A 19,084-nucleotide genomic window follows, 5' to 3' on the forward strand; every position below is an offset into this window, starting at 1 on the left:
ATTTGGGATTACTTTAGTAGGCATTCTGGTTAATGGTGTTAAATATATATTGATATATTTATATAGAGAGTTTGATATTTGTTCACTGTATTTTATTAAAATTCCCAGAATGAATGTCTTTATTCTCCTAAGCACTTAAGAAATATATCAAAGATGCTTAAATTAGGGGGGAAAAGGTCAAGTAACAAGAACAAAAGAACAACCAAAAAAACACCTCATACATTTAAAAAAGTGATGTAATGCTTTGCTTACTGCTCAAGACTGTCTGTTTAATTAATTAATTATATGTTTGCACTTACTTTTAGATTAAACATGATTGTCCAAAACAGTCTGTGGATTTCAGTGAGATGCATGGCTTAAGTTTGGTGTTGTATGAAAGTGGTATTTGAGGCAAATGGCTCATGTAACCAGTGGGTTCTCTTTACATGGTTATCGTGTTATCTGAAACGCATGTATATGAAAACTGTGTCCTTGCTTTGTACAGTTCCCTGGTAACTGAGATTTCAGAGGCAGGCCCAGATTGGAGATAAAGACTCATGGAGTCCTTCTCACTCCCCATTTTCAGCTGACCAAACTAGGAAGTTGTTAAGTATAATAATTGCAGTTTCAGGCTTTAAAAAAATGTTATGTATTTTTGTTGTTTTAGTTCTTCAGTTATTTAAATCTGCTAATTCTCTTTTTTTAGATGGGGGTGGGTGTTAGACTTTTCATCTGTAAACAGAATCCAGGATTAAGAATGTAACCTTATTGTGAGTTGTTTCATATTCTGCCCTCAGGTATGACAGTACAAATAAGACATTAAGAAATCCCACAGTGTGTCCAAATATATGTTTATTTTGTGTCAAGCCTGAAAATTTCTATATTTGTTGTGGTGCAAATAATCATGGTTACAGATAGAGGGCATATATTTCATTTTGCCTTTGGGGGGCACAATTTTGAGCGTTGATCTTTTGAAAGAATCTATTGTACTTGAGTATGAGGATGGAGGGAACAAGAGAAGGAAGTATTCTAGTGGGTCTCCTAAAATGGAACCCTGGCTGCCTTGGTGTTACTGCAGAGTCTGGTTGCCTGCTTTCCCACAGGGGGTTGTTGGATGGGGTTAGGAAGACGACATTGGTCGCTGGAGGAAGGTATTTAGGACAGATGCATAGATGTGCCCTTTAGAATTCACATGAAGGAAAGAAAGCTTGAGTTACAGTTCTGGTGTGATCTTGGCTTCTACTTGTGTAGAATGATAAGGTAGAAATTAAATGCTTGGCTTTAGAATTAAGTATGAATTCCCCTTTACCACAAATAATTTAGTTGCTTTGAGCCTCAATTTCTCACTTATAAGGTGGGCATCAGGCCTACTGCATCAGGTTGTTATGGAAAGTTAAATGAAATAATAAAGCAGGTAGAGCCTCAGCAAGTGCTTGTTTCCTTCCACTCTCTTTTCCCTTGGGTGGCAGCATAAGGTGTTCTCAGAGATCATTTCTGTATTCTGACACTCAGTAAAAACGTAATGACAGATACGTGGCTCTTTGTTGCCTTCAATGTGAATTAGTTTATGTCCTTTGTTTCATATTCATTGTTACTTTGTAAACTTGAATTATGATTTGATAAGACATGAAACTTTTTTTAAAATGGCAGTTTATGCCTTTTAACTTAGCAGAGACATCGCAGGTAGGATAATGGAAAATTATCGTAACAAACGTTTTCCCCACAAATACTTCAATAGCAGGAGTATGAAGTTCTAGTGATTTGCTGTGACTAAGTAAAAAGCGTATGAAAGCTTGACAAATGCAAAGAGATGTGAACAATGATAATTTTTTAAAGGCAAATTAATTATGAGTAAATAGTTCTTCAAGTTGCTAGAGGGCATCATAATTGCTGTTTCTGAAAATTGCAGCCCTCTAGGAATGAGAGAAGGGAAAGAGCAAAGGAGGAACTCTGTTAAAAGAAAAAGGCATTCTTTTCCTCCTCACTGTGGGGGAAAGGAGCTCAGGTGGGATGTGAGAAACGTGATTGAATACTGTCATTAAGAATATCACTCATAGGATAATTTATCGAAAACAAGCTACATTAAAAAAATTATTTGATATATTTCCCAAAGAATGAAAACTTAACAGTTATGTTCTTTGCCTCCTTCAGGTTGAAAGTACAACAGCATATTGAGGTTCCAATCATTTGAATTCTTAGAGACATAGGAAAATAATAGTTGTGATATTATTTCTTAAGAAACTAAAATTCAAAGCAGAATCAGAATATTATGGTACTGGCTCAACCCTGTGTTCCTTGTGAAAAATGTTTTCAAACATGTGACTTTAAACCTTGTAGCACTAAAACTGTAGCACTAAAACTGAATTGGTCTTAATATTTTATAGTGGGGGAATTTGCCTGGAAACGCTTGTAAGTCCTTGAGGCCTTACTCGGCTCTTAACAATTTAGGTGTGGACTCAGAAAGGCGGGTGAAACTTCTCTCAGAGAGATTGGGAAGCACCTTTTGCATGTGGTTGCTGTCCCTAGAACTGTAAAAATTCTGTCATCCTGTTATAAACTTACGTGGTCAGACTGTAATATCTACTTTGTTACTTATTAGTGTTTTATTTACATGACTCTAGTCAAGTATTAGAAAAAGTAATCTTCCCCTAAGTACAAGGAAGTATAAAACAATAATTGGGCACAAACGAATTCATCGTTCCTAGGGCTGTTACCAGTTTGCCTTTATTTTAATCCAACTGGTATTTTTTTAGCATTCTGTGCACGGGATTCTATTTTTGAAAGGCAGATGAAAAGGTCCTGATTGAAGGGATAGGGTGTTTATTGAGTCCCTATTGTGTGCTAAGAACCAAGCTAGGTTTATATATATTGTCTCAATTATGACCGCAATCCTTGGAGGAAGGTAGTGAAAGAGGAAATTGAAATTGACAGAGGTGAAGTCACTTGACTTAGGCCAGACAATTGCGAAGTAGAGAGCAGTATTCTCAAACCCAGGTTTGTCTGACTCCTAGACAGGGCTTTCTTTTAGACTTGATTCTCTAGGGTTTCCAGGTAGAAAGGAGATATGCTTTGTTATAATCATTCTTATATTTGTTCTACTGCCTGCTTTATCTTATAATAAATTGTGGTTTGTGTAAGCAGATAATGCTGATTTCCCAGATGTATTGGGGCCTGCCTTAACTCCTTATTGAAAAAAGGATATAATGGAATTGGATATAAGAATCTGCTATATACACACACAGAATAATCTATACCTAAGTTACTCCATATGTAACGGACCTTTTCAAAAATTCTTGGTCTTCTCTGTTTATAGGAAATCTTGATAACGGGAGCAAAATTTAATCGGAGGATTCTTTTATTATTATAACATTTCATGCCAAAGTTTGATCATAAAGAACTAGTCTTATGTAAATTCAGTAAAATTTTATTTACTTGGATTAGCTTTTTTGAGTAAGTAATTAAATATTTTCTAATGTCTTTAAAAAAATTCTTACATGCACATGTGTACTATATGTTAGCCACTGTTCTAAGAGCTCCTCAAATATTTATTTGTTTTGTCCTCCTAATAACCCCATGAGTAGGTACTGTTATTATCTCCTGATTTGCTGGTGCGGAAATGGAAGTACAGAGAGGTGATGTCGCTTCCTGGGGTCCCAGAACTAGGAGGTGGCGGAACTGGGATTCTAACCCATTCAGTCTGGTTCCAGAGGACCAACTGTTAACTGTGGTGTTTTGCCATTAGTAAGTGCAGCAGACTTAGGAGAGAATTTGATTTTTTTGAACTTATTTTAGCTCAATGAACTCTCTGCCTTTATGTGCCTCATTAGATGGAAACCCATTTGTAACTTTTTTCTGTGTCCCTCACCAGGAAAAAATAAGAATACATTTTTTTTCCTAAGTTCAAAGGCACATAAAGACAGATAGCTCCTTGAGGTAAAATTATATATCACAAGTATGCTAGTCCCAGTTGTTGACAGAATTCTGAATTTTTGGTGACTTTTGTATGAAAGGCAAAGACTAAAAAAAGTATGGTTAAAAACCTGGACTTTTACACAATAGAAAATTACTTCTTGACTATTTTACTTTAGACTTATTTCTACAGTCTCAGCATTATCACAAATTCTAAATTAATGTATTTATTTTATATTGGAATTGTTTATTTAATGCTACACCACATTTAATGTTGTTTGCTTGATAAGAACTGCCCAATTTTTATTTCTCCATTGGTTACAAATTAATTAAAGAGCAGCTTTAAGAGAAGTATTGTTTTGGCGAACATACTTAAACAGCATGTGTAAAGATCATTTTTGTCTGAGGAGAAATATCTCTCTCATTATAAAAATAATATATATTTGTAATAAACATTAAAACACTGTAGAAATATGTAAAATAGAGACATTTTTGTAAAGATTCATTTACCATATATAGCCATATCTACATAATACGTTAAATTTAAGATCTGTTATTGCTGTAGATGCCCATTGAGATCCGCCCATGTACTCTAGAACTAACACCTCTTTCCCCATCACCATTGTTTTTACTGCCTCTTCCAGCTTCTCTGGCCAAGCTTTTGAAGTCCAGAACCAGATTTGAGGCAAGCTGGAGCAAATTCTCTTTAATGAGAGTTTGGAATTAAGGTTCAGATAGTACAAGTATATGTATTGTCTGTAGCCGAGGGTGATGGCAATAAAGCTGGGAGACAGGGATAGGCAGCAGCAGGATAAATTTGGGGACATGTTTCTGCCTTTGCTTTTGATGAGATGCCTCTATTCTTCAATAAATTTTCATGTTGTTTAAGCCAGTTAAAGTAGTTTTTTCTCCCTTGTAATTTTAAAAAAAAAGCCCTCTAATTGATAAAGTCAGTACTCAAAGATATATTCATAAGTCACAGCATCTTAAAATTAAAAGAATCCATAGAAATCATTTTTATTATTTACCTTTTACTATTATTTACTGTTTTTAAAAACATTTACTAGTTACTATTTTATTGATTTACTATTTGTTTATTTCCTATTATGTTATTAAACCACAGAAATCTTCCTTCAAATGAAATCTAATGCAGTAACCCAATATGTAAAAGTGTTGAGAGGGGAGAAGCATAGACCTTCATGTATTCCACCTCACAAAAGTTCGTGTGTGTGTGAGTGCGGGGAGTAAGTGTGGTTTTAGCCAGGAGCAGTTTTGCCCATTGAGGAGATATTTAGCAATATCTAGAGACATTTTTGGTTGTCACAGTGGGGGAGGGCTGTTTACCTCAATTGGGTAGAGGTCAGGGGTGCTGTTATCATCTTTCAATGCCCAGGGCTACTCCCTATTGTTGCAAGTTCACGTTGCAAGCCAAGCCAAGGCCAAAGCCAGGGCCTGACTAATTTGACGAGAAACGATGCCACAAGTGCCAGCTCCTTGTGGTCCTTGTACTGTACAGCAAAAAGGATGACACTGAGAGGAGAAGGGCTGAATGACTGCAGCACAAGTTGTGGGATCCTCTGTTGCTGAAGAGCCAATAGAAGGGGAGATGAAGAAAGCCCCCTACCCTACCTCATCAGAAGTGGGAAGTGATGAGGGAAGGTAGAGAGGTGAGTGGAAGGTGGCCTCACAGTAGCTCCTTGCAAGTCTCTCATCTTTCATTTCCAGAGGTCACAAGGCATTTGCACCAAGACACAGATGAACTGTGATTCAAGTCTTTGCTTAGCATGTGAGGATACTTGCAGAGTCTCCAGGGCACCATGGTGGAGCCATCACCCTACACCTGCAGTAAATAATTATCTGGTCCAAAATGTCAGTAGTTCACTCTGCTCTAGAGTAGTGCTGTTCGGTAGATATATAATGCCAGACATGAATGTAATTTAAATTTTTCTAATAGCCACATTAAAAAGAAACAGGTGATATTAATTTAATAATATATTACTTAAAGCAGCATATACAAAATATTATTTCAACATATGAGTATAGAACATTATTATGCTAAGTGAAATAAGTCAGAGAAAGACAAATACTGTATCACTTATATATGGAAATATAAAAAATACAACAAACTAGTGAATATATCAAAAAAAGAGGCAGACTCACAGATATAGAGAACGTAATAGTGGTTACTAGTGGGGAGGTAGGGGAGGGGCAATATAGGGGTAGGGCAGTGGGAGGTGCAAACTGTTGGGTGTAAGATAGGCTCCAGGATGTATTGTACAACCTGGGGAATAGAGCCAATATTTCGTAATGACTGTAAATGGGAAATAACCTTTAAAAATGGTATATAACATTAAAAAACATTATTAATGAAAAATTTTATATTTTTTTCAACTGGTTTCTGAAATCTAGTGTATATCTTCTACTTAAAGCACATCTCAATTCAAGCAAACTTTTCATCAGTAATACTTGATCTGTATTTAGATTTAATAAAATTTACAGTTGAAACAGTAGATTCACATATCTAAGGTGTTCAAAACATATTAAACATTTTCCAATAACTGAATCATGAACCAGTGTATCATGTATCAACTTAATATATAAATTAATTAAAATTAAATAATTAAAATAAAATATAATTAATAATTCAGATCATCAGCCTCACTAGCCACATTTCAAAGACTCAATACTTACATATGGATAGTGGCTACTATATTGGACAGTGTAGCTCTAGGCACTAGAAGATCACTTAATCATCTTAATTTATGGCTAACCAGGCCAAGCTAAGACCAGACAACCATTACTTCAGAACTTTTCTCCAGCTTGCTTGGATCTCTGTTCATTATATACCAGAATACCTGCTCTTAAATCTCCATTTCAGAAGAGCTTTATAAGTAGGGTCACATTAGGCTAGGCATTATATTATGAGGTTCTCAGGGGTTTTTCCAAAGGATATCAATTAAGATGAAAGAAACCTACTTCACTCAGTGAATGTCACTACTCATTCAGTGAAAAGATACCACTGAGCATCAAAAAAAATCAACATGAGTCTAGTTTATGTTGAGAGAAACTTACTGATTAGCCTGAGTATGTTGACAGGGAATAGAACTGATCATTCTTTCTGAGTCCCAGATTTAATTTGGTATGTAGAACCAGTATTTATCTCCTATGAATGTTAGAATTTGAAGGATTTAAATAGTTTATTTGGGGGTGGGAAGTGCTGGTAAGAAGATGGATCTTAATAAAGGAAGAGAATTCTAAAAAATATAAAGAGGAAATAAAATATTTTTTTAAAAAAATTTTGCAGATGAAAATAAATATTAAATTTATATCAAAGAGATTTCTTTGATTTGCCTAGTCAGACCTTATATATCTTGGTTCTAGAGTAGTGTTTATAGGAATGTATTTAAAGCTATTAACATTTATTTTAAAGTAATTTTTAGGGTATAACATAATTTAATTGATGTTACCTAAATTAAATTTATCCCAAGAATAGGAATATGGTGTTTTTACACTTGTAAAAATATCGTTTTTTGCAAATATACATGGAAACAGATTTATAGTTAAATCATTGCTTAACATCTGCTATATAGTATAACATACACTATAGTTAGGATAGGTTCACAAATTATTTACCTCTGACGTATTACTCTAAAACTTATTGCTTTGTTTTGAATTATCAACTATTTTTGATAGTAGTTCCTAATTTATATGGGTACTATTTTTTTTTTCATTGAGTTTATCCTGTTTGAGCTTCTTGAACGTATAAATTTGTGTCTCTTATTAGTTATGGGAAAATCTTAGGCATTATCTCTTCAAATATGTATGTGTTTCTTTTAAGACTGATTACAACATATTAAACCTTCTCACTCCATCCTTTGTCCATGATTATTTCTCCTTGCAGCATTCTTGGATCTGTTGACCTGTTTTCCAGGACAATAAATTTCTCTTCAGATTTATCTAATCTGCGATTAAACCCCTCTATTGAGCTTTTAAAAAATCAGCTTTATTGAATTACAACATAAAATTAGTTTGAGATAATGAAATAAAATGCATCCATTTTAAGTATATATATTGACGAGTTTTGACAAATGTATACGCCCATGTAACCACTACCACAATTTAATAGAGCAGTTTTTATCACTCTAAAAAGTTCTTTGGTGTCCATTTGCAGTCAGTTTTCTCTTCCCCTCCACCATCCCCAGGGAACAATTGATCTGTTTTCTGTCACTGTAGATTAGTTTTCTGTCCTAGAAATATGTTCTTTGCTGTATGGCTCCTTTTGCTCAGCATGTTGTAGAGATTTCATCCCTCTAGTATGAGTCCATAGTTTATTTCTTTTTATTGCTTAGTAGTATTCTTTTGTATGGATATGCTACAATTTGCTTATCCTTTTACCTGTTGATGAATATTGAGATGTTTTTCATTTTTTTGCTTTTCTAAATAAACATATGAAATTTTCATGTGCAGGTGTTTTGTATGGACATATTTCTTTTCCTCTTGGATAAATATCTAAAAGTAGGATGTTAGAACATACAGTAGTGTATATTTACCTTTATAATAATTGCCAAATTGATTTCCAGAGTAGTTACATACCACTCTACAGGCCCACCAGCAATGGATGAGAGTTCCAGTTTAATACATTCTCATTAATATGGAATACCATTAATAATAAAAGATGGGTCATTGCCCATCTTATAAATTTGCATTTTCTTTTGAATAATGATATTGAGCATCTTTTCATATATTAGAAGTTTGTATATCTTTTGTCTTATGCATTGACGATTATAGCTAGCTAAAATTTGGTCTCTTAGTATTTTGCTCCAAAATTAAAAATTTTATTTGCTAAACTTGGTGCTTTGTGTGATTTAATTTTAGAAACTCAGTCAAATGAGTATTTCTATACTCTTAATTAAAAGAGTAAGATGGGGCTTCCCTGGTGGCGCAGTGGTTGAGGGTTCGCCTGCTGATGCAGGGGACACGGGTTCGTGCCCGGTCTGGGAGGATCCCACATGCCGTGGAGTGGCTGGGCCCCTGAGCCATGGCCGCTGAGCCTGCGCGTCCGGAGCCTGTGCTCTGCAACGGGAGAGGCCACAACAGTGAGAGGCCCGCGTACTGCAAAAAAAATAAAAGAGTAAGATGACTATGAAATACGTGCAAAACATAAACATAACTTTTTTTAAAATTGAGTGTCTGTTCATTGTGAGGAACAGTTTTAGACCTTTAATGTAGCTCTAAAATTCACATAACAAAGAATTTACCATATCTTAATAGGAGGGTTTCTGCCATTAAAAGTGAAAACTATACTTAAATGCTTTTTCGTAATTTACCTAAACGCCTTGCTACATTTTTAGCTTGGAAAATTCACATTGTTTCTATTTCTTCTATCTTCTTAAATCAGTTATTAGTGCCTGTACTTAAATATAATTTATCATAATAGCACTTCATATTTTTCTAGGAATTTGATAAGATGAGGCTTCACATACGTGTAGAAATATTTTCTAAAATGATATGAATGCTTAAATTTAATAGTTTTGAGGAATTAAATGAATCGACTTCAGTCTCTCCTGCATTGGTCACAGACTGAAGGCATGCTCCCTGAATCTGGCTCGCTGTAGCTGAATGTTTGCACCAGAAATAGGAAAATCACATGTCCTTCTTGCCATAGCTTTTTTGAAAATGTCATTTTGAATATTCTGATCTTACCTTGGGTTTAACTCTCTGTTATTACGCTAGCTGCTATATTTTCTCCACCCTTATAACTTCCAAAGGAGATAAATGGGTTTGAGATATAGAGCCTAGACATTTGGGATTTGAGGTTTGATAATGCCCTAATTGGTTAAAGATAATACAAGGAGATTTTTAATGTCCGTCCACAGTAGTCTCGAATTTACTTACTGAATGTTACTCAGATTTTAGTTTCCTTGTTTTTCTTTCAAACCTTAGTTTGTATATTGATTGTATATTCTGGGAACTTTGCTTCAGATATTTGTGCTACTTTTGAAGAAGAATCTGTTACAAGATGAATTTCTAATTGTATTATGTATCTGTAGTCATATTTTATTATTCCTTTTGGTAGCACAGAACTTTGAAAGCAACTTTTGAAGCATCCAGCATTGAGAGTCCTACATGTCACTACTTCAAGTACAGACTGACAGTCTTGAAAGCCATGGTTGTTATCTTTGCCCTATGTATGTGCTGTTCTTCTGGTATTAGAAAATAGCATCACACAGATCTTCATAGGGAATAGTGTGAAACAAATTTGACTTGAGGAATTGCTCAAGAAGTAGTTTGGTACTTTTTAGTATGTACCCTACAACTTTGATCATGGACTCAACTATTAATTTTGTTTTTGTTAAATCAAGTGTTAGGATAAATAAATTTTTTTTCCATTTTGATTAAAAGCGTAGGGAAGGAAAAGGGTCTGCTTGAGGCAAATCTTTCTTTTTTAAGATTTTAGATCTTAATGCTTAGACTGTAACTCTAAAGCATTATCAGGGATTTGAGGCCTATTCTAGATACATAGAAATCATTTATCTAGTCCAGGTCCTTCACTTTATAGACCTGGGAACTGGCTTAGTGCTTCTCAACCTTGTCTGTGGTCAGGGACCAGTTTTTTTCCTTCCCCAATGCATGGCAGGCCAATAACTCTGTAAACTACAATAAAGATGAGGTACTGGAAAAAGTAATTTTAAAATGACACACATAGTTTTAAATGCTTCCTCTTAATTTCTGTGGTTATCTCAATGTCGATGGATTACAGAGAGTTCGAGGACTAGAACAGTCCATGGACCACACTTTGTCTATTACTGCCCACACTTTATCTACTCCTGCCCAAGGTCGAGGTTGGCAGACTATGACCATGGGCCAAATCCAGCTCACCCCTTGTTTTTTGTATGTCCTGTAAGCTAAGAATTGTTTTTACATTTTAAATGATTTTTAAAATACACAATAATAACAATATTTTCTTATATATGAGAATTATACAGAATTCAAATTTTAATAAAGTTTTATTGAAACAGAGTCACACACATGCCTTTAAGTATTGTCTGTGGCTGCTTTTCCTCTGTAATGATGGGGTTGAGGCAAGGCTGAATAGCTGAGACAGAGACCATATGGTCTACAAAGCCTAATGTATTTTCTCTCTGGCCCTTTACAGAAAAAGTTAAGATCTGAAGGTTTGGCTCTAGGTCAAAGCAATGAATTAGTAGTTAGTGGTAAAGTTGAGAGTACAAATACATTTTAAAATGTGCTTTAAATATTAGTATTAGCTGATATGTATTGTCAGGCTCTGTGCTTAGTACTTTTGATGCTATTTTTTGTTCCCATTTAATCTCCCCAGTGCTGCCCTTTTATAAAAAGTTAGGTAAGTTTAGATCCCTTGTAGTCTGGTTATGGATACCTTTATTGCTCCTAAAACTCTTAACTCTACTGAGTTTTGTGGGTTTTTTACCCATATCTGGTGAATTAAAATGGTTCAATTATTTTCTAATGTGGATTTTGTTATCAGCATCTGGTTTGGAAAATTCAGCTTCTTCCCTGTTGCTACATAACTCTGCAGTGATGTTTCTGTGTGTTCAGGTCCAATGAATGAGATGCATATGACTCAAAAATGTTTAGAAAACAGATATTTCTAGTGAAAAGATAACTCCTTTCAAAGTCAACTAAAACAAAGCAAAACTGCAACTAAGCTGTAATGGCAGATTTCTGTTGCAAAATAGCAAAGATATAATAGGTAAGGCTGAGACTTTAGGTGACTTTTGGAGGAACAATAAGGCTTTCTATGTTTTGCCTCTACCACGCATTAAGCTGCAAAGTAAAAGCTCCCACCATATTATCATCAAGGATTGTTAAACTACGTTCTTATACTTCTTGTTTAAAGCAGGTTCTGAAGTTCTCGAAGTATGCGATAAAAAAACTCAGCTTTTCATGGTAGCTGTCATTTCTTTGTTTTCCTACTTTTTGCATGTGATCACTCAGCATCTAAATAAAGATATAGCGATAGCTGTCATCTTTACATTTGATACATGAGCTTGCTTCATGATAAAGACCCTTTACAAGCCAAATCTTCATGTTGGGATTTCTTCCTGGAATAAAAAATATATATATTGTTGTGAAAGCTTATTCATTATGATGAAAGAATAACTACAGTTTCACATTATGGTACTTGCTATTTTGTGCTACTTTTGTCACTTTATAAACATCTGGAAAAGAATTATGTTCATTGCTTACAGTCAAGAGTGAAAGTCTTAGCAAAATCTCACTGCATCTTTTCAAGCCACGGCTAGTTTTTGTTATCCCAAGTCTGAAAGTATCCAGGATTTAGTGCAAGAGATGCTGATGCATGCTGTCCCAGCAGCTGCGTCCCAATTCTAGATAAAGCTATTCCTTTGTACCTTATAATAAAGCCATCGACTAGATGGCTTATGTACTAAAGGGAGAAGAAGAGCTTTATAAAGCTCTGTACTTAGTAATATATGAGGCTTGCCTTCCAAATATTCCTAAAGAATGTATGTACTTTAGCATGGGACTGTTAATGAATGAAAATCTGGGACACATCAACAGTCATTATATATAACATGTCTTTAACTATTTATTTAAATTTAATATTTCTGCTTTGTTTTAAATTTATGCTATAGAATATTGGTAAATGGTAACAACTCCTGTTCTCTCCAGGAGTACACAAAGTGTTAGATTTGAACTGTTAGAATAACTTGTAATTGAACTTTGCTTATTAGACTAGTTTTTAATATATTTATTAGTTTAACCATTGGTTGGGTAGTGTTATAGCAACACCCACCCTCCCCTCTCCACCATCCCCACCCCGCCCCTATACACACACATACCAGATGTAGTTGAGAAATGTTTTAGATTAATAAATTATATCTGGATTTTACTTAAACAGTGATTCTCTCTTTTGGAAGCCTACACATCTCAAAATTCTCTGTAGCTACTTTTTACCCAATATAGCATGTGTAACATTCATTCCTCAGCATATATCATAGTGATTGAATTTCTGATTCTAAAAATTTTTGATGGCCAGAATTATTGTGGAAGGCAGTTCCTTTCTGCAGCTCGGCTGCAGGGAACCAGAGTTGCATGCGTTACTGTGTCTGGTAAACTTCTTGGAAGCAAGCCAGTATGTTCTGATGCGTTTCCATACATGTAAGCAGTGAGCACTAAAAGGCTTGCACAGCATTACAGCTGTTCCAAGACGAGGAAGCGGTGGGAAATTCAGCAGTGAAAAATTCAGCAGTGAAGCAGCCGCAGCAACAAGCAGCCACAGTGGTAGTAAAGACAGGGCAGGCTCATAGTGAGAGGATTTCACAGCGCGAGGCAGCGAGCATACAGCTCCGCATCCTTCTGCCTGAAGGAGGCAAACCCAAACTGTCTGTTGCAGGATTTTTCTAGTTTCGTGTTTATGATGTTAAGTCATGTGATTATACTGTACCACAAGTTGCCAACTTCGCTTTACTCTAGAGAGGATCCTTTGCTGCAGAGCTTTTTTTTCTTTTTCTTTCTTTCTTTTTTTTTTCTTGAAAGAGAAAAAATTGTGCAATGTATGTTTATGCCTACACCATGCCGAGGCGGCACTTACCAGTAAATAATCTTTGTATCCCTGAGGTAAGATACTGTTTCTGCTTTCCCTGCACAGTGCTGCTGCAGCACGGAGCTGATCCAAACATTCGGAACACTGATGGGAAATCAGCCCTGGACCTGGCAGATCCTTCAGCAAAAGCTGTCCTTACAGGTAAGAAAACAGAGCTGCCCGATTATTTTATCTACTAGCTATTGGATCTATTTGCTTGCTTTTATAAAATCTTTATGGTCTGAATTTTATTTTTTTTTTACTGATAAAAGCTCAACAAATATATATGCCATTATCTCTACTTTATTATTGATTTGTTATATTAACTGTTTTCGTTAATCGCTATACTGGCATAAGCATAAGTAATAGGATTACTTATTATACTTAGAATTTCTGAGAATTACAGCATTAAATGATAACATAATTATTCATGCTTTGGACTTTTTTTTTTATGGTTTGGATTGTAATTTCCTATACCTCATCTTCTCAGTTGATTCTTTTGAAGACCTTCACTATTGAGCAAGCAAGGGCATTTGTATTACTTTATAAAAGTAGTTTTGATCAGAAAGACAACCTGCTGCCTTATTGCTTACATCAATGGTTAAATAAAATATGATGCCGCTCCTCCCTTGCCACTCTGTTTATACTTTTATCATTATCTTCTCCCTTTTACCATGATAGCAAAGTACTTTTTAACTGAGGCAGTGGATTACCTTCTTTCTTCAGATAGTGAAAAAATTTTGGCTTAAGTATTGGTTTTATTAAGGCAAATGTCAGGAACCAACAAAGGAAATGCTGGAATAGAAAGGCTCTCTCAATAACAACATAGGAAATAATGCTATAAGTGATGTGATATTGAGCAACCGTTTTCACTGATCTTCATTCGCAGAATGCTGCATTGGATCTATTTTTGTTTTTATTCTCAGCATCTGAGTTCTGCTGCCTTTGCCTTCTTTTACTTAACTGACATTTATAATTTGGAGCCTCTGTCACTGCAGTACTCACAGTATTGTTTTAGGTTGTATGAAAGTAAATGACTTTTAGCTTCCTTTTAAATTTGTCCAGGTTTGAAGAAAATAAATCTTTTATTCACTTCTGAGTCCATTTTTAACAAAGATTCTGAGGTGAATGGAAAATATCTATATACAGAAAGCTTTGAAAATATGTGGAATTTTGCTTAATTACTCTGCATGGAAAGACAACTTCCCTCAGTGTTAAAATTAACATAATCTCTGCTAAATCAGAGTAATCTGATTTATCTAAATTAATAAGAGTTTAGGTGATTTGGTTGCTGAATCATGATAACATACACTAGAGGAATAAAGCTATTTTAAACCAGTGTAGATAAGAAGAAATTTAAATATAATTATAAAGTTTTAAATAATGAAATTAAAGTCTGTAGCCTCAGGGCTGCTGTTTAGGTTCTGCAGCCTTTCAGTCTCTTCCTTTAGCAAAGCCCCGGGCAATGATTGCAGCCTTGGAGTGGTCTCTGACCAAAGGAGAAAATTCATAGTACTAGAGGGATATTATAAATGCTGACCAAGACTGTCTCTGTATCTGTGTCCTCTATCTGACCTTTCCTTCTCTTCAATCCTCAACACCTGCCTTGTCCGTTTGTTAGATTTGTCCATTTGTTCATTTAATGCAGCACTGCTTTAGATCCACTTTCACTTTTCTTAAAGACAAAGTTTGAATATAAGTTATGAACAGCAAGAAGCTATCTTCTAAGTGGAAGTGAATTTCAGGGGAGGTTATACTGGCTGTTAGTTTGGGAAAGAAATTTGGCAGAATAACTCATAGAGACCAAATCTTCCTGGAGGACAGATACCATGTCTGTTAAACTTCCCTGGAAAAGCATCTAGCACTGTATTTGGCTTAGATAGGAAGATATTAAATTCTTCTTGGTCATAATACTGAGCTCATTAATTGTTTTTTTCACAAATATGCTCTCTTGGAAATGACCTACAACTTTTCAGATATGATTTAAAAGAAAAACATTCTAGTGGAAAATATAAGCTAATGATATTTACACACTCGGGTTATATAATGCAGTGAAATATATTCCAAAATGTTTTTCTGCCCATGCAGGTTCTCTTCTAAGCAGTTCTTTGCGATGGAAAGAATTCCATTCTGATGGAATTATGGTGGAAGTATTATTTCCAAAGTTAAATTTAAAAGATTGAGCAGTGATAAAAAGAGAATCTTTTGAAAGTCTTAATTTAGAGTTATTAGAGATTATTCTAGATGATGTGTCATTATTTTTATGCCAGATGTAGTTGTAGTACCATTACTTAACCTTGAGGGTGAAGTTTCTGTTCTTTATTTTTTTCGTCTTTGGGAATTTAATTGCCAAAGATGACTTCCAAAATTTTTTATGTTACTGCTTTTGTGCATTGGCTAAAATTATGTATAGATATATGTATATTCCTTAAAGGAAATTAACAAAGTGAAAATCTCTCTTACCGAATATTTTAAAATAAATAAATGACTAATACCCTCTTCCGCATAAAGAATGCATGAGGTTTTACAGAGCTGTATAAAACAACAACATACCCTTAGTCTTACAGCTAAGGGAGCCCAGCATATAGCCATCTGCTTTGAATAGTGCACTTAGGTATTTTAAAGAGAATAGTCAATTGGAAAGACTCATTAAACTCTTTGTTGAATTATTAAGTGAATGATTTGCTTAGAAGAGATCTTGAGGGTTTTTTGTTTGGTTTTGGTTAATGACTGAAGTTCTGGGCAGTCAACTGAAGGACTTGGAGGTGGTTTTGTTTGTTTATTTTTTGTTTTTTAGGAAACAAGGATAGGAAAAGCCTAAACGAGCCTTGTAAATTTCATTGAAGAGCAGTTTCAGTGTGTTATGATTATGGATTTTTAAAAAATTACTTATTTTGACCTTTTTTTCTAGGTATAAAAAATACATTCATTTAGAAATTAGGGAAAATAGGAAAAGTACAAAAAAGAAAAAATTACTCATTATTCTACCACCTACAGAGAACATTCTGGTATATTTTATTTATAATTTTTTCTTAGTATACACACCCCACATTCTTCTTTCTCTTTAATCAAATCAGCCTTATACATTACATATTGCTTAATAATCTTTTTTTTTAATTTAGTTATATGAATATTCCCAGAAGGTGCTAAGTATTCTTCTGCAACATGAATTTATAAATTTCATGGTATCCTTCTATGGATATATTTTAGTTTTTTGAACTAATCCTCTAGTATTTACCATTTAGGTACAGTGTTTTCATCCTTTATTCTTCCTTGTGAATTTAGAGTTATTTTGTCAATTCCATTGGAATTATGCTTCTTTACCATATTCAGACTTAGCATCCACACACATGTATCTCTCTATTCCTGAATGAAGTATGTGAGGATTTGGTGAATGAGGAGCTTCCTTTTGAAAGGGCTGCGCTGCATGTGGTATTACTTTGCCAGAGCTACATGTAAATTAAAGGTGGTTGACAAAGGGAGTGTTCATTGAAGAGGAGAAGGATGTAGGAGCATTTGTTAATCATGTAAAGGGGATTCTGTGGGGTGCAGTAGGAAGTTGGGTCATAAGAAGAGGTGACAGCAGATTGAGGCTGAGAGTTTGGGAAAGGATAGATGGCCAAAGGAGAGTTATCGTTGGCAGAACCGAGGATGACAGGGATGTAAAGTGAGTGAGTTTAGGTGGTCACGAGGTTGCCAAGGTAATTCATCCCAGCAGTTTCCTAGTAGATTTAGGGATAGGGGAATAAGGGAGAGGGATATATTTGCGCCAGGGTTTCTCAGGAATAAACTTTTGTCTGGATTCATTGCACTTCTGAGGAAATTCTAATCTGTGATTGATGGGCTGGCTCCCTTTCTAGAAGGAATCAGCTGTGGCTCAGGCTAGAGGCAATGTTGAGGGGTCTGGTATGTGCTTGCTGAGCCTGGTGTGTTAAATCAGCAAGCTATATCTGGAATCCTATCTCTTTTTTGTTGTTCTTCTTCTTCTTTACTGCTTCCTACTGCTTTTCAGATAAAACGAAAACCTTCAGCATGATCAGCGAAGACTTAAATGATCTGGACCCGGCCTCGGTAGGTTTGACTGCTAGGTTTTGCTTAAGCCAAAATTTAGGATTCCTTTCTTCTTCTCACGTTTCGAAAGCAACCTATCAGTAATTCAGGTCTACCTACCATACTTTCAAATCCCCAGTCCAGCCATTTCTTACCAGCTTCACTGCTCTAGCCCTTGTACACGCCTTTCGTCTTTCTTTCATGACAGCGGTAGCTTCATAATGGGTCTCTCTGCCTCCACTATAGCTAGAGTGGTCTTTCTAAAGCATAAATCAGTGCTGTGATTAGAAAATTCATTAATATATTCTCATTACCCCTGAATAAAATCCAGACTTTAACCCTAGCCGACCATGATCGGGCCCCTGCCTTGCATATCTCTGACCTTGTCCTGTACTGTGTTCTCCCGTGAGCTCTTTGCTTCAGCTACAACTGTATGCTTGCTGCTCCTCACACAGATGAAGCCCCTTTCTGTGTCTGGACCAACACGTGCTCTTTACTAAAACTGGGACAGTGCCCCAGAACTTCACATGGGTCATCAGTCAAATCTCCACTCAAATGTTTACTCCTCAGAGAAGCCTTCTTGTTCTCAATCCCATTAGCTTACTTCATTTTCCTTATGGATTTATTACTTATTTTCTTTATGGATATATGAAATTGCATTAGTTTGTTGTTGTTAATTTTTTGCCCCAATAGAATGCAAGCTTCACAAGGATTTGGGCTTTTGTCTCTCTTGCTCGCTTCCTTGTGCCCAGAACTTGGATGAGTCCATGAAACAATTGAATAAATAAGGACATCTAGGCTCTGATTACTGGTCACTGAGGGCAGCATATTTTCCAGGCCCTACAAGTACTCAATAACTATTAATTGTTTCACTCTCATGCCATATTGTAAGAGTCTTATTAAATTTTCTGCTTCTTAAAAATGGTTTTGAATTGCTTATAGTCATGTACACCTCTTAAAACACAGTGCATTAAAGTTTTTCTTTTTTTTAATTGGTGTGATGGGTAAGGTATCTATTGAGCCTTTTTTCAACAGATTTCTTGGTTAGTTCCTTTGCTTGAAAATATTCCAATTCTGGAAAGATCAAACTTCCTGCAGCTGTCACATCAGACTTCCAGATGTCACATCAGACTTCAAACCAAGGCCTAATTTTTACTCTTCTTTTGGTTATTGTTCTGTTAATGGGCTGTTTTGCACATCAGCTGTACTAGAGTGGAGCATATTGCCTTTCATGTGTAGTACATTTTTACTATCAGCCTCCATGACTGAAGACAGATTTCTCATGTCCTTAATTTGAACTTAAGTAATTATTTTTATCAGTTATTAGGAAGTCTGATAGTACAGTGTACCTCCTAGAAAACAAACCATGAAAGGAAATCCCTTACTTTTAAAGAAAACTATATGTTTATCCACTTCAGTTTTATTAGGTGAAAATTATTGTTTAACATGAATTCCTGATTTTAAAAAAAAATTTCCTTTAGTATTAGAGCAAGAAGGTTAAAAATTGTCATTGAAATAAAACAGTGTGAATACTCATTTTAAAGATGTGTTGAAAATGTT

General features: G+C 35.2%; 1 protein-coding gene across 3 annotated transcripts in view; it reads left to right on the top strand.

The window, feature by feature from the left end:
• TNKS (tankyrase) overlaps positions 1-19,084 on the top strand; it is a 176,432-nt gene that overhangs the window by 34,799 nt on the left and 122,549 nt on the right. For all 3 annotated transcript variants that reach the window (XM_089903698.1, XM_022571132.3, XM_022571133.3), the window contains exon 3: positions 13,541-13,636. In XM_089903698.1, coding sequence (XP_089759824.1) covers positions 13,541-13,636 — 96 coding nt within the window. The remainder of the gene's footprint in view (positions 1-13,540; positions 13,637-19,084) is intronic.

The sequence above is a fragment of the Delphinapterus leucas genome, chromosome 21 (assembly GCF_059928025.1).
Source record: "Delphinapterus leucas isolate spDelLeu-1000000601 "Yukka" chromosome 21, BTC_Dleu_Yukka2, whole genome shotgun sequence".
NCBI lineage: Eukaryota > Metazoa > Chordata > Mammalia > Artiodactyla > Monodontidae > Delphinapterus > Delphinapterus leucas.